At 47.3% G+C, this 16,373-nt stretch overlaps 1 protein-coding gene across 3 annotated transcripts in view; it reads right to left on the bottom strand.

Moving 5' to 3' along the window:
• LOC147113997 (receptor expression-enhancing protein 2-like) overlaps positions 1–16,373 on the bottom strand; it is a 185,954-nt gene that overhangs the window by 34,876 nt on the left and 134,705 nt on the right. For all 3 annotated transcript variants that reach the window (XM_085995470.1, XM_085995469.1, XM_085995471.1), the window contains one exon: positions 7,080–7,227. In XM_085995470.1, the coding sequence (XP_085851596.1) occupies positions 7,080–7,227 (148 nt within the window). The remainder of the gene's footprint in view (positions 1–7,079; positions 7,228–16,373) is intronic.

Below are 16,373 nucleotides of genomic sequence, written 5' to 3'. Positions count from 1 at the left end.
TTCGAGCACTTCCCAAGGCGCTCCTCTCTCTCCCTTCGTTCCCCTCTTCTTTCTCTCCCTTCGATCCCCTCTCTTCCTCCCCTTTCGATTCCCTCTCCTCTCCCTCCCTCTCAATCCCTTCTCCTCTCTTCCTCCCTTCGATCGCCTCTCTTTCCCCCCTTTCGATCCTCTCTTTCCCCCCCTCTTTGATTCCCTCTCTTCCCTCCCCCCCTTCGATCCCCTGACCTTCTCTGCATGGAGTCAAGGAAAGCGTGGCGGTGCACCGTTTGGTACTGTGCATGCGCGACTGGATCGAGTGCGCATGCGTGGTACCAAAAGGGCGCACATGCGCAGAGTCAAAAATGTGTTGCAAATAATCACTCTGTTCTGATATTCCCATATACACCTCTTCTAGACCCATCTTTTGTCTCTTTACTTGTCCCATTACCATCTCCTTTCACCTTTGTTCTTTACTCCCCTCTCCCTTTCCCTGCCTCTGTACTTCCTTAAAATCTGTTACACCTCTAACCTTTTCCAGTTCTGACGAAAGGTCACAGACCTGAAACGCTATCTCTGTTTCTCTCTCCACAGATGCTGCCTGGCCTGCTGAGTATTTCCAGCATTTTCCGTTTTTATTTCAGATTTCCAGCATCCACAGTATTTTGCTTTTGTATGTAACGGCATTGCTCAGGTACAAATGAAATACTTCATGTGATGTAATCTCATCATCAGTCCCTTTTTATAATATACATCTGTCCAAATATACCAAGGGTGGCTGAGGTGAAGCAGTTCCTGAGCAATTTCCTACTGCACACTGGCTAAGTTATATCCAAGAGTTGATGTAAATCAAGTGGAAAATCAAAGCCAGTATCTGCACTATTGTGAGCCTGGTCAGTCAATCACAGGGCAATGTATGATGAGGTGCTATTCCCATATACTATCACAGAGTAGTTAACCACACAGTAATAAGACTGCACTAAGTGTATGTGTGTGCATATATACATAGGCACTCCTGCTTATTCCAGACCAAACTGAAAAAATCTGGACCTTCTTCCTCCAAAACATCCAAATCCATCTCATTTTATGTATCATTAACTATCTTAATTCCATCACACTCACCGGAAGGAGACACCGTGGGACACACTCACTGGAAAGAGACACCGCGGGACACACTAGAAGGAGACACCCTGTGGGACACGCTCACTGGAAGGAGACTCCGCGGGACACACTCACTGGAAGGAGACACACTATAAGGATTTCGGGACCCAGGAGCGAGGACAGGACCCAGGAGCGAGGGCGAGGACGGGGCCGAGGAACGAGGTTGAGGCCCAGGAGCGCGGTCCGGACCCAGGAGCGTGGACGGGGCCCAGGAGTGAGGTCGAGGCCCAGGATCGAGATCGGAACCCAGGAGCGAGGACGAGGCCCAGGGATGAGGGCGAGGACAAGCCCAGCAGCGAGGTCAAGGCCCAGGAGTGGTGCAGCGTGGACCAGCAGCAGGATTGGGAGGATCACACTGCAGCCTATGAAACCCAGGCAGAGAGGACCTGTGGGAAGGAGGGAGGAGGACAGTAGGAGTATGTTTGTGTGTGTTTGCTAGGCTGATGTAGCAGAGCCTGGTCTCCAATCGTCTTGGATCCCCTTGCCATTGGACCAAGACCTTGCTCTGTCAAGCCCATGTGGTAGCTGGTGTGCAACGGCCACCCCACGTTAAAAGAATTCACGCACAGGCATCTTCCACCCTTCAAAATGAAGTTTGGGACCTGGAACGTCAGGACCCTCATGGACAACGCAACAGTGACAGACCAGAACGCCGTACTGCTATCATTGCCCGGGAGCTCAGACGTTTCAACATAGACATCGCTGCCCTAAGCGAGACCCGGCGGGCAGGGGAAGGCCAGCTCAAGGAGCAAGGCGGTGGTTACACCTTCTTCTGGAAAGGCAAACCTGAAGAAGAACGCCGCCTCCATGGGGTAGGCTTCACCATAAAAAATGAGCTAGCTGAACGTCTCAGAGACTCCCCTTGTGGAATAAACGAACGCCTCATGACTCTACGGCTCATCCTAGCCCGGAACCAGTGTGCTACGGTCACCAGTGCGTACGCCCCAACACTGGAAGCCACAGACGAGACCAAAGAGGAATTCTACTCCAGCCTCGAACAATCCCTGTCCCGAGTCCCAACGGGCGACAAGCTGATCCTCCTTGGTGACTTCAACGCCAGAGTTAGAAAGGACACAGACCTCTGGGGAGGTGTGATCGGCAGAGAGAGGGTAGGGAAAGCCAACTCCAATGGTACCCTCCTCCTGACAAAATGCTTAGAACATGGCCTTGTCATAACCAACACCTTGTTCCATCAGAGAGACAAGTACAAGGCTTCATGGCAACACCCTCGCTCCAAGCACTAGCATCTGCTGGACTATGTCATCGTCCGAGCAAGGGACCGCAAAGACGTCCGCATCATCTGCGCCATGACAGGAGCTGACGACTGCTGGACAGACCACCGCCTAGTCTGTTCTGTCATCTCCATCAACATAGCCCCAAAACAGCGGCGGCAACAGAAGCGATGCCGCAGGAAAATCAACGCTGGAGCACTCAAAGACCCTGCTAAGAAAGCCCTATTCAGCCTGCGCCTCACAACCAACCTGACGACTCCCCAGTGATTCAGAGACACCGAGTGTCCACAGCACCTGGTCTGCACTCAAGGCATCCATAATCAGCACCTGTGAAGAGACGCCCGGTCACTCGACCAGGAAACACCAAGACTGGTTCGACGAGAACGACCAGGAGCTAATAAGCTGCAAGCGCAAGGCATTCCTGATCTGGAAACAACAACAGAACTCGAGAGCAAGAAAGCAGCTCTAAAGACGCCTGAAGGCCGAGGTCCAACAAAAAACTTGCAACCTAAAGAACAGATGGTAGGTGGAGAAAGCGCAGGAGATCCAGCAGCTAGCTGACAACCACGACGTGCGTGGATTTTTTAGCGCAGTCAAGACCACCTACGGCCCAAGCACCCAAGGTCCTACCCCACTGCAGACCAAGAACGGAGAGGCACTCATCAAGGACAGAGAGGCAGTCAGTGCCCGCTGGAAGGAGCACTTCGAAGATCTCCTTAACCGAGACTCTGTCTTCGACGCGAGTGTCCTCAACTCCATCCCGCAGCATGTTACCCGCCACCACCTCAGCACAACCCTTGGTTGAAAAGGCCATCTGACAACTGAAGAACAACAAGGCCTCAGGAGCAGATGGAATCCCCGCCGAGTGTTAAAACATGGCGGAGAAGCACTATTGGCGCGAATACCTGAACACATTTCCATTATTTGGAAGGAGGAGAGCATGCCAGGGGATCTCAGAGACGCCGTAATCGTGACCATCTTCAAGAAAGGTGACAAGTCCAATTGCGGTAATTACAGAGGAGTCTCCCTGCTGTCTGCCACAGGGAAAGTCAATTGCCTTCTCCCAGTGGCTGAAGAGCTCCTCCCAGAGTCGCAATGCGGATTCCGCCCACTAGGGGGCACGATGGACATTATCTTCACCGCGCGTCAACCACAAGAGAAATGCAGGGAACAGCACCAACCGCTGTACATGGCCTTCTTTGACCTCACAAAGGCCTTCGACACCGTCAACCGTGAGGGATTATGGAGTGACCTCCTCAAATTCGGCTGCCCTCAAAAGTTTGTCACCATCCTCCGCCTGCTTCACGATGACATGCAAGACGTGATCCTGACCAACGGATCCACCACAGACCCAATTCATGTACGGACCAGTGTCAAGCAAGGCTGTGTCATCGCACCAACGCATTTCTCGATCTTCCTGGCAGCAATGCTCCATCTCACCCTCAGTAAGCTCCCCACTGGAGTGGAGCTAAACTACAGAACAAACAGGAAACTGTTCAACCTCCGTCGCCTCCAGTCCAGATCCAAGGTCATCCCATCCTCTGTCATTGAATTACAGTGTGCAAATGATGCTTGCATCTGCGCACACTCTGAGGCCGAACTCCAAACCATTGTCAACAACTTCACCGTGGACCACTTTCCATACCTCAGGAGCTGACTGTCAACAAGGGCAGCGTCGATGACCAAGTCCAACACCGCCTTCAGTGTGCCAGTGCAGCCTTCGGTTGCCTGAGGACCAGGACCTCAAACCCAGCACCAAGCTCATGGTCTACAGAGCAGTAGTGATACCCGCCCTCCTGTATGCTTCAGAGACATGGACCATGTACAGCAGGTACCTCAAAGCACTGGAGAGGTACCACCAACGCTGCCTCCGCAAGATCCTGCAAATTCATTGGCAGGATAAGCGCACCAACGTCAGTGTTCTCGCTCAGGCCAACATCCCCAGCATCGAAGCTTTGACCACGCTCGACCAGCTCCGATGGGAGGGCCACATCGTCCGCATGCCCGATACGAGACTCCCAAAACAAGTGCTCTACTTGGAGCTCCGACACGGCAAGAGAGCCCCAGGTGGGCAGAGGAAACGCTTCAACACCCTCAAAGCCTCCTTGAAAAAGTGCAACATCCCCACCGACACCTGGGAATCCCTGGCCCAAGACCGCACAAAATGGAGGAGAAGCATCCAGGAAGGTGCTGAACACCTCGAGTCTCTTCGCCGGGAGCAAGCGGAAGCCAAGCGCAAACAGCGGAAGGAGCACACGTCAACCCAAGTACCCCACCCACCCGCCCCTTCAACCACCATCTGCCCCACCTGTGATAGAGACTGTAGGTCCCGCATTGGACTCATCAGTCACCTGAGAACTCATTTTTAGTGTGGAAGCAAGTCATCCTCGGTTCCGAGGGACTGCCTAAGAAAGAAGAAGGACGAATTCCATCCCCAATGCCCTTGGCACAGCCTAACTGCCAACTTTGCTTCTTACAGACAACAGAGCACATTCTGTTCTCCTGCAATGAATCAACTATTACCATGAACTGCCGATAAATTTCCTTTATCCAAAGACTGCTGGCACAGGATGGTGGACAGTGCTCATTGTATGTCTGCACCAGCGATCATTAACTGAGCAGACACAATCAGGAGACATCTAGTGAATGATGGAGAAGGCAGAACTTGGAATCATTCTGGCCCACGTAGAGCTGAGCTAATGTCTGACCGGTTACTCATTAATGCTATAAAAGATCTTGTCAATATTCTACACACATACGGTGCAGCTGAGCAGCTTTAACCAAACACTGTCGCCAAGTAACTGATCTTTGTTTACTCAGCTCAAGCAGGCCTCATGTTTATTCAGACCATGTAGTAGCCCCTGTGATGTTGAAGCAGTGCATTAGCAGAATCCCTGCACTGCTAAATTGAACTATTTCAATCTGTAAAGGATACAGTAAATGTAGCCCACAGAGCAGTCACACTTTGAATTTCCAGAGTCACCTACATATATTTCCAATTGTCTGTACAGAAAACTCTTAACATGTATGAAAATACATTGGGAGAGATGTAAAACAGGCAGCCAATTCTCCATCACCCGTCTTACACTATTGCATAAAGTCAAAATTACCCCCATTGTCCCACATTTAGCTCAAATGTGATGAACAATGCTTTCAAGCATGAACTTGCAGCTGTATGTAACATTTTCAGTGGTGTCAGCTGATAGCACTAGAAGATGCCTCCTAAATGGAATTCTGTGTAGTCTATTTATCAAATCAGTGACTGCCAGGATTAGCATCCAAATGTGTGTATAATCAGCTAACGTTAGAAATTCTCAAGACAGAACGGCTCCCGTGAACAAAATCACTGCTGCTAAACCACATCAACACCAAAATCAGCAATCACAAATTATTACTTGCAACAAACCTTATCAGAGGCAAAGCAATGGCCGAGTCACCCTGAGCAATCTGTTGAGGTGAGAACAGCAACAATGGTAATGGGTAGGGGAGCAGTGGAAACTGTTAATTAGCCTTTTTTGAAGGCTGGTGACTGTGTTGTGTCTGTGTGTCCTCTCTCCAGAAGCCATTTCCATCCCAGCAGGGAGAAGCAAATTTACAATCAATGGGGCAGTAATTCCTCCCCAAACGCGTGAGTATGGAAGGGGTACTCACGCGTCTGGCCGGAGGAAATGCCGGTTTTCAGCATGCACAGCGCATGCGCTGAAAACCAGCATTTCCTCTCCTCTAACCCAAGAGGTGAAGAGGCTAGCGCGTGCGCTGTAGGGGGCAGCGCGTGCGTCTTGGATTTCCTCTGTTTTGGGGGATTTGCGCATGTGTAAAGGCCTCCGGTCTTTACGCTTGTAAAAAGCACACGTAAGTATTTATTTTTACAGGTAAGTGGTGTTTTAGTGCAATTTAGAATTTTTTTTCCACAGGTTTATTATTTTAAAGAATCTACAATAAGGTAAGTTTAGTTTTAGACCCTTTTTATTAAAAAATTATTTTTTTCAAAAAAAAATAATTATTGTTTAAATTATTTTTTTTAACTTATTTATACTTAATTTAATGATTGGGATGTTTTTAAAATTTTTATTTAAAGTTTAAATAGTGTTTTGGGCCCCCGTAGTTTTCATGAGTTTGACAGTTCTTACTCTCAAACTCATGAATGAACCTTCCCCTCCCCCTGATTGGTTGGTTGTACAGTGCTCACCTGATCCCAGCCGGCACATCGCACTAACTACGCCGCTGGATCAGGTAAGCGCTGCGCGCTGACATCTGAACCGGGCCTGTGACAGGAAATGCAAGCAGGCCCGGGCTTCAGATGTCAGCGCGCAGGGTGAGTGCAGATCGGGGGCTTGCACGCGCGGCAAGCCCCCGACACCAAGTTCTGGGCCATTGTGAGACCAGGCTGGATGAACTGATGATCTGTGCAGGGTCTGGGAGCAGTGTAGTGTGGCACACTGCTCCTCCAAACAGGGTTTAGAAGCATGGAGTGGTGGGGGAGACAAATCACAGTATCTGAACCTCCAAAGCTGATTGAAATAATAATGATGAATATGATGCTCACAAAAACTCCTTAATGCATCACTGCACCATCATTTATCAACACACCTTGTGAGTGAGCAGGAGAACAGAACCTGTGTTTATACTTATTGGTGTTGTTTGCCTTTATGGCTGGTTCAATGACGACAGGAATAATGTGTCCTAAATGAGTGATTTTTCGAAACATACCAGGATCATTTATCGTTTCCAGAATGTTGGCTGTGGAAGTTCTCATGTGGGGGGCAGTACTGCGCAGGTGGATTGTGTCTTCATCTCTCAGCAACGTCAGATCCTGCATGCTGAAACTCCGCAGCTTGTCTGAAAGCACTCCTTGACCCTGGGCAACAAAGCAGATGGGTGATGTTATCAGCAGGAGGAAATCTGACCGCAGTGTGATAAATCCATGTAGTGAGACAAGGACTCGAAGAAGCGAGGTATTAGGATTAATACGAGTGCTTTATTAAATGACTGCGAAACAACCAGGCAGGCTTGCATCCAGGCATTGCACCTTTGCTGACCTTGACAGGAAGCAAACCTCTGACCTTAACAGGAAGCAAACCTCTGACCTTAGCAGCAGCATTGGCTACAGCACCACCTGGTGGATAACCTTAATCATAACATCCCAGATTACTATATCCCTCCCCCCTTAAGATTTCAGTGTGAATTTCTTAACAAACAACCATTCCTGAGGGTCACATAAGGAGTCTCCATTCATCATGTTCCATACTTGATGAATCTAACAGTTCAGTATCAATCTCTCTGGTGGCTTGCGTGACCTTTGTGAACGTCTAACAGTAAAGTCCCTGCTTGTTTGTGGTGAAGCCACCAGCTGCTCCTGAGCAGTGCTCAGAGTATCTGACTCTGCAACGATGGTTCCCTCTTGATGAATGGGTTCCTGTGGAATTGTCGCTGTCCCTGGTGGTGTCACCACAGATGCACTTGAATAACTGGGGGCCAACCTGTCCTCAGCCATTGCATCTGGAACCTTCATTTCAATTTCCCCTTGTCTGGTAAGTATCTGATCTACATGTCTGCGTACTACCCTGCCATCTCCCAACATGACCTTGTATGATACTGGACCGGACATTGAGTCTATGAAACCAGGAACCACTTAGGTCCATAACTGAAATTCCTGGTAAGGACCGCATCTCCTTCTCCAAAACTTCGGCTCTTTGTTCTTTTGTCATGGTTCTCTTTTTGTTTGTTTTGTCTGTTTTCCATTTTCCTTCTTAGGTCTGGGTGGACAAGGTCAAGAGTGGAGCGTAGTCTACGACCTAATAACACCTCAGCAGGAGAGAGTCCTGTGGTGGATTGAGGTGTTATTCTGTAGCTGAACAGAACCCGTGACACTTTGGCTGCTAAACTCCCTTCTGCACTTTTTTTCATCATCTCTTTAAATGTTTGTACGGCTCTCTCTGCAAGTCCATTTGAGGATGGATGATATGGAGCCGAGGTCACCTGCACTATGCCATTTTTCCTCAAGAACTCTTTTGTCTCTGTACTCACGAAACAAGTGGCATTGTCACTTACCACGATCTCCGGTAGCTCTTGATTACTGAAGCTCCGACGCAGGCAGTCTATAGTAGTAGTGGCGGAAGCAGAATTTACAGGATAAATATCCATCCATTTGGAATGTGCATCAATGATTATGAGGAACATCTTCCCCATGAATGGACCCGCATAATCTAAGTGCAATCTTCTCCATGGTTTATCCGGCCACTCCCAGGGGTGGAGAGGAGCCGCTGCTGGTGCCTTCCGGTGTTCCTGACAAGTGCTGCATGTCTTGACTAGATTTTCTATCTCCTCATCTAGCTTTGGCCACCACAAGTAACTCCTAGCCAAGGCTTTCATACGCGAGACCCCAGGATGACACTGATGTAGTTGCTCTAGGATAGACTGTCGTGCTGGCTGTGGAATAATCACTCGTGCTCCCCACAACACGCAACCATCCGGCACACTCAGCTCTGTTTTCCTGACACTGTAGGGTGTGAAGTCAGCCCCTTCCGGATGCTGTGGCCATCCCCTCACCACATATTCTCGAACTCTAGACAGTACTGGATCTTTACCTGTCCATGTTCTTACTTGCTCTGCAGTCACAAGTGCCGTGTCAGTGTCCTCCAACATCAACACTCTGTCCTCTGGAGCTGCACGGATAGGTGTGCCTGGCAGTGGAAGACGGCTCAAGGCATCTGTGTTCCCATGGTACTTGCCTGCCTTGTAGACGATGACATACTCATATGCCCTCAACGTCACTGCCCACCTCTGGATCCAGGGTGACACCATCTGTGGAACTGCTTTCATTTCATTGAAAAGAGAGAGAAGAGGTTTATGATCGGTGCATATGGTGAACTTCCTGCCATATATGTACTTGTGGAACCTCAGTAACCCAAACATTACTGCTAACCCATCTTTGTCTAACTGGGAATATTTTTTTTCCGCTGGTGTTAGAGTTCGGGACATAAACCCTATTGGTCTTTCAGTTCCATCTTCCATGCAGTGTGAAAGAACTGCCCCCACCCTGTAAAGTGAAGCGTCACAAGAGAGAATGATGTCTTTCTCTGCATTGTAGTGAACCAGCACATCTGACGACAGCATCAGTTTCTTGGACTGTTCAAATTAAGCCCCCTGCTCCTCTCCCCACTGCCACTGTGTCTCCTTGCGCAGTAGTTTGTGAAGAGGTGCTAACACAGTTGACAAGTTTGGTAAAAACCTGTTATAATAGTTCAGCAGTCCCAGGTAAGCTTTTAACTCAGCCACATTTGTAGGAGCAGGGGCGTCCTGCAGTGCTTATACCTTCTCCTTGAGTGGATGGAGCCCGGTGGCATCCACTCTGTGTCCCAGGAACACTGCCTCATTCCCCAGGAAAGTGCACTTACTCCTCTTGAGCTGGAACCCTGCCCTCTCCAATCTCTGTAGTACCTCTCTCAGAGTGCTCAGATGCTCCTGGTTGGTTCTTCCCGTCACCAGAATGTCATCCAGATAGATGGAAACATGTGGAATCCCTTGCAGTACACCTTCGATTGTCTTCTGGAAGATAGCTGGACTAGATGAGACACCAAACGGTAAGCAGTTATATGTAAACAAGCCCTTGTGTGTATTTATGGTGACATACTTCTTTGATTCGTCATCCAGTGTAATCTGCAAGTCGGCATGACTCATATCCAACTTTGTGAATTTCTTTCCTCCAGCCAGGTTTGCAAAGAGAACCTCTGTTTTGGGAATCGGATACTGCTCTAGTTTGGACACCCGATTGACTGTCAATTTATAGTCTCCACAGAGTCTTACCGAATTGTCCGGTTTTAAAACAGGTACGATGGCAGCTGCCCATTCCGAACATTTCACTGGTTCCAGTATGTTCTCTCTCACTAGACGGTCAAGCTCAGCCTCTACCTTTGGCTTCATGGCATAAGGCACAGGTCGTTGTTTAAAAAACCTTGGCGGTGCCTCCTTGTCTACATAAATCTTAGCTGGGGGGCCATTAAATGTGCCAAGTTCCTCCTTGAACACATTCTCATGTTCACTCAACACTTCTTGCAAAGTCAACTGTTTGCCTGCATCTATTTGATGTACTGCTCCCCAGTCTAATTTAAGTTCTTTTATCCAGCCCCGACCTAACAGGTTTGGTCCGGTACCCGATACTATAACTACAGGTAGCTGTTCCACTGTGTCCCTGTGTTGCACAGTTACATTAGCTGTACCTAATGTCGCTACTCGTTCACCTGTATATGTTTTAAGATGCAGGGAGCAAGGCTTTAACTCTGGAACTTTTGCACGGTTCCACAATTTTGAGTACTCTGCCTTGTTCATTATGGTCACGCCGCACCCTGTATCCACTTCAAAGTTCACCTTAGAGTCATTTACTGTCAGTTGCAATGTGATAGGAGCCACTTTTGGAATGTTCTCTAACATGCTATACATTATGAACATGTCCTCTTCTTCCTCAGCTTCCCCGCTGATGTGGTGTGCTCCATGTTTTTTCACTTCTCTCCCTTGGTTTTGCTGTCCTCCCCCTTTTGGTTTGGATTCCTCCACAGGTGATTTCGCCCTGCAAGCTTGTTTTATGTGTCCTTGTTTCCCACACTTGTAGCACTTTTCCTCCAGATACCGGCATTCACTCGCCAGGTGATCGCCCTTGCATCTATAACATGCCTTCACATGCTCACGTTGTGGTTTCTGACGCATGTTCAACTTGTGCACAACAACCTGACCTGCAACTTGCGTAGCATTAGCCCTGTCTGAACCCTGTATTTCTTTTACATCTCGGTTCGCTGTCTCTATGGCTTGAGCAAGTTCCAATGCTTTTTCATAAGTAAGCCCAGTCTCGGATAATAATCTGCGCTGCATTTGGTCGTCCATTATTCCACAAACTAGCCTATCTCTCAGCATTTCCTTCAGGTTGTTCCCATAATTGCAATCTTGTGCTAATTTACGCAACACCGCTACATAGTCCATTACACTCTCTTCCTCTTTCCTGTTCCTTGAATTAAACTTGAACCGCTGTACAATCTCACTAGGCTTAGGGTTGAAATGTTCTTTTAGCAAGGCCACTAATTCAACAAATGATTTGTCTCCAGGCTTTTCAGGCCTGAGCAGATTCTTCATCAAACTGTAGGTTTGGCTTCCCACTGAACTAAGCAGAATGGCTTTCCTTTTTCCGGCGTCATTTATTTCATTTGCTTCAAAAAAATAACCCAACACTTCACAGTATTCCTCCCAGGTTTGTACTTGACTATCAAAAGCGGAGACCGTTCCTACCGTGGCAGCCATGCTCTCTTCCAGCTGGTAGCTAACCGTAGCTCGTAATTTTGTTGTTTAAACGTCCTGGCAGACTTTTCTTCTTTATTCAGGGTCCTTTCAGAGTTACCTCATCGCCAAATGTGATAAATCCATGTAGTGAGACAAGGACTCGAAGAAGCGAGGTATTAGGATTAATACGAGTGCTTTATTAAACGACTGCGAAACAACCAGGCAGGCTTGCATCCAGGCATTGCGCCTTTGCTGACCTTGACAGGAAGCAAACCTCTGACCTTAACAGGAAGCAAACCTCTGACCTTAGCAGCAGCATTGGCTACAGCACCACCTGGTGGATAACCTTAATCATAACATCCCAGATTACTATAAGCAGCATCATAATTAACCATTAAAGGTAATGAAGACACAACTAGAAGTTAGTCCCCTTGTCAGCGTCAACTTGGCTCCCTTGAATTCAAAAGACAAGTCTTAATTTAAATACTGTTGTGTGCAAATCAAAATTAAAGGCAGATTTACCTATACTACTAAGCAGAGGTGAGGGTACTTTATTAAGGTTATAAAAAAAAGGTTCCAACTATGCCTTGATGACTGATGGCAAAATGCTTGGAAGAACCATGACATACGGAATGGATTCCTTATAGAGTACAACCTGAACAATCAAACCTTCCTCACAAACAGTGGACAACCATCAACCGCCTCAGAACTGGTCATGGTAGATGCTGCCACCTTCTCCATAGATGGAAGATTAAAGCATCCCCATCATGCAACTGTGGAGCTCCTAATCAGACCCTGGAGCACATCATTGAGCACTGCCCTCAGAGGAAATTCGCAGGCAGCCTACAAGATATCCATGCTGATATCCAGAAAGCTTTGGCCTGGATATCTGACATCAGTCATCGGGAAAATGCTGGAATCCATTGTTAAGGAAGTAGTATCAGGGCACTTAGAAAATCATAACATGATTAGGCAGAGTCAACATGGTTTTATGAAAGGGAAATCATGTTTGACAAATTTATTAGAGTTTTTTGAGGATGTAACTAGCAGGGTAGATAAAGGGGAGCCAGTGGATGTAGTATATTTGGATTTCCAAAAGGCATTCGATAAGGAGCCACATAAAAGGTTATTACACAAGATAAGGGCTTGTGGGGATGGGGGTAATATAGTAGCATGGATAGAGGATTGGTTAACGGACAGATAACAGATTAGGAATAAACGGGTCTTTTTCAGGTTGGCAGACTGTAACTAGTGGGGTGCCGCAAGGATCAGTGTTGGGGCCTCAGCTATTTACAATCTATATTGATGACCAAGATGAAGGGACCAAGTGTAATGTATCCAAGTTTGCTGACGATACAAAGCTAGGTGGGACTGTAAGCTGTGAGAACACAAAGAGTCTGCAAAGGGATATAGATAGACTAAGTGAGTGGGCAGTAAGGTGGCAGATGGAGTATAATGTAGAGAAATGTGCGGTTATTCACTTTGGTAGGAAGTATAGAAAAACAGAATATTTTTTAAATGGTGAGAAACTTTTAAATGTTGGTGTTGAGAGAGATTTGGGTGTCCTTGTGCAAGAAACACAGAAAGCTAGCATGCAGGTACAGCAAGCATTTAGGAAGGCAAATGGCATGTTGGCCTTAATTGCAAGGGGGTTGGTAAGGAAGTCTTGCTACAATTGTACAGGGCCTTGGTGAGACCACACCTGAGTACTGTGCACAGTTTTGATCTCCTTATCTAAGGAAGGATATACTTGCCTTGGAGGCAATGCAACGAAGGATCACTAGACTGATTCCTGGGATGAGAGGACTGTCCTATGATGAGAGATTGTGTAGAATGGGCCTATACTCTCTGGAGTTTAGAAGAATGAGAGGTGATCTCAGTGAAACATACAAGATTCTGAAGGGGATTGACAGTGTAGATACGGAGAGGTTGTTTTCCCTGGCAGGAGTGTCTAGAGCTAGGGGGCATAGTCTCAGGATAAGGGGTAGGCCATTTAAGACATAGATGAGGAGGTATTTCTTCACTTAGAGAGTTGTGAATCTTTGGAATTCTCTGCCCCAGAGGGCTGTGGATGCTGAATCTTTGAGTATATTCAAGGCTGAGATAGATAGATTTCTGGACTCATGGGGAATCAAGGGATATGGAGATCGGGCAGGAAAGTGGAGTTGAGGAGATTATCAGCCATGGTCTTATTGAATGGTGGAGCAGGCTCGAGGGGCCGTATGGCCTACTCCTGCTCTTATTTCTTATGTTCTTAAATCAGCTCTTTCCAAGCTTCATATATGTGTCCATACTGCAATTTATTACTGCCACGTCAAACTGGAACTGTTGTCACATTACCATTTGGAAATGCGAGCACACAAATCAACCTTTCTACTGCCTGAATGATGCATATGCATATTTACTCAGATGCAAGATGAGATACTGGGTGGACACTGGGATCTCTCTTGAAACTTCCAACATCTGAATATAGGACAACAGGGAGCAAATCTTCATTTTAGATCTTCAAGTCAGTTTGAACATGCCATCCTCAATGCCCTACGGCCTGAGAATACTGATGAAGTGGGTCTGTGTGAAGCTCGAAGCTTGCACGAGGCTCAAAGCTAGTACTATCCTGTTCCTATTTTTCTTTCCCTTATTCACCGAATCATTCACTCACTCACATGCATACATTTCAGCACACCACTATGACACGTTATTAGCGGTGTAATCACTGTTAGAGGGTATGTCTTGTAGCCGGCTTTATTTATTCTTGGGATGCAGGTGACATTGGGAAGGCAGCATTTATTGACTATCCCTAGTTGCCCTGAGAAAATGGTGTTTGGATGTCTCCTTAAACCGCTGCATTCCTTGTGCAGAGGTGCTCCCACAATGGTGTTAGGTAGGAAGTTCCAGGATTGTGATACTGGTGACAATGAAGGAACATCGATATATGTCCAAGTCAGGATGGTGATTGAACTGCAGGGGAAAACTTGGAGGTGATGGTGTTCCCATAATCTTGCTGTTCTTGTCCTTCTTGGTGGTAGAAGTTAGGTTGGGAGGTACTTACTAAATAAACTTGGTGAGTTGCTACAGTGCATCCTGTAGAGAAGAATAAATGCTGCTATAATGTGATGGTGGTGAATATTCATATCAGAGACAGAGCACTGATTAAGTGGACTACTCTGTCCTGAATGATGTGTCAAACTTCTTGAGCATTGTTGCAGGTGATTGTTGAGTATTCCACCGTACTCCTGATTTGAGCCTTGTATGTGGTAAATGGGTCTGAGGTATTGAGATGGTTCACTTAAGCTGGCAAATGGTGACCCCCCAAGACATTGATGTTGGAGACGTAGCGATGGGACATGCTTGGGCGTTTTCTTGTTGGATATGGTCACTATCTTCCTCTTATGTCGCACAAACATTACCTGTCACTTGTCAGCCTAAGCCTTGATGCTATCCAGGTCCTGCTGTAGGCTGGCATGTGCTGCTTCATTATCAGAGGAGTTGTGAATGGAGTTGAACACTGTACAATCATCAGCAAACAGCCCCACTCCTGACCTTATGATCGAGATTATTGATGAGGCAGCTGAAGATGGCTAGACTGTGATAGCTGCCCTTACAAATGCTTCCAGGAATATTCTTGGACTACAATAATTGGCCACTAACAACCATGGCCATCTTCCTTTGTGATAGGTATGGCTCCAGCCATTGAAGGATTTTTCCTTTGATCCCCATTTGTTCTGTCCGGGTATAATAAGACACAGACTGCGGAGAACGGTACAACAGGTGTTTACTCAACGTGGCTCACAGTGGAACTGATCTGTACAGATTACTACTCGGCTATATACAGGTGTGGTCACTGCCGGTACTGCAGTATACATGAGCTGTAAAAGATAGTTCCCCACTTAAAAGGTATATACATTACAATTCCTCCCCTTTTAGATTAACAGTACCATAACACTCATTTAACAATTAAATATCAAACTAATTACAATTAACACTTTTAACATGCAACATTAGCTGAAAATAGTCTATTTATATATTCAGTCTTTGGGGAGGCTTCCTGATCCTTTCTGGATAGCGCCTTTCCCGAGTGTCTTGCTCTTGGTGCGGAGGCGATTCTGGCCCCGTCGTCGGTTGGTTCATCAGCTTCCGATGCTACTGTTTCTGGGGTAGATGCGACCTGGACGTCGGGTTCATCACCAGGTATGTATGGGCGAGGCATGGGGTTGACTTGTTCCTGTGACTCTAGGATTTGGTCAGCATGGCGTCTCACGATGCTCTCCCCAACGTCCACTGTGTACATTAGTGGGCCCTGCCGTGTGCATATCGTTCCTGGCTGCCATTTTTCTGTTCGGTAGTCGCGGGCCAAGACTGGTTGCCCTACATTGAAGCTCCTTGTTGGCTTCTCATGGATGTGCTGGAATTGCTTACTCTCAACATCTCTTCGTACGTTTGGTCTGAGCAAATCCAGGCGAGATCTTAACCTTCGGTTAAAGAACATCATGGCTGGGGCCTGGTTGGTGACTGCATGTGTCGCATTCCGGTAGGCGAACAGGAAATTGTCCACCTTGTGCTGCAGCGGAATGTTGTCATTGTACATAGCCTTTATTACCTTCTTAAAGGTTTGTACGAACCTCTCAGCCAATCCATTTGTGGCTGGATGATACGGGGCGGATGTGCAATGCCTTACCCCATTCTTTTTCAAGAACCTCCGGAACTCTTCGGACACAAACTGTGGTCCGTTGTCGGAGC

Source organism: Somniosus microcephalus, chromosome 8, assembly GCF_052327205.1.
Source record: "Somniosus microcephalus isolate GS21.2 chromosome 8, FLI_Smic_1.0, whole genome shotgun sequence".
NCBI classification, from domain to species: domain Eukaryota; kingdom Metazoa; phylum Chordata; class Chondrichthyes; order Squaliformes; family Somniosidae; genus Somniosus; species Somniosus microcephalus.
This window is presented reverse-complemented; position numbering and strand designations above follow the sequence as displayed.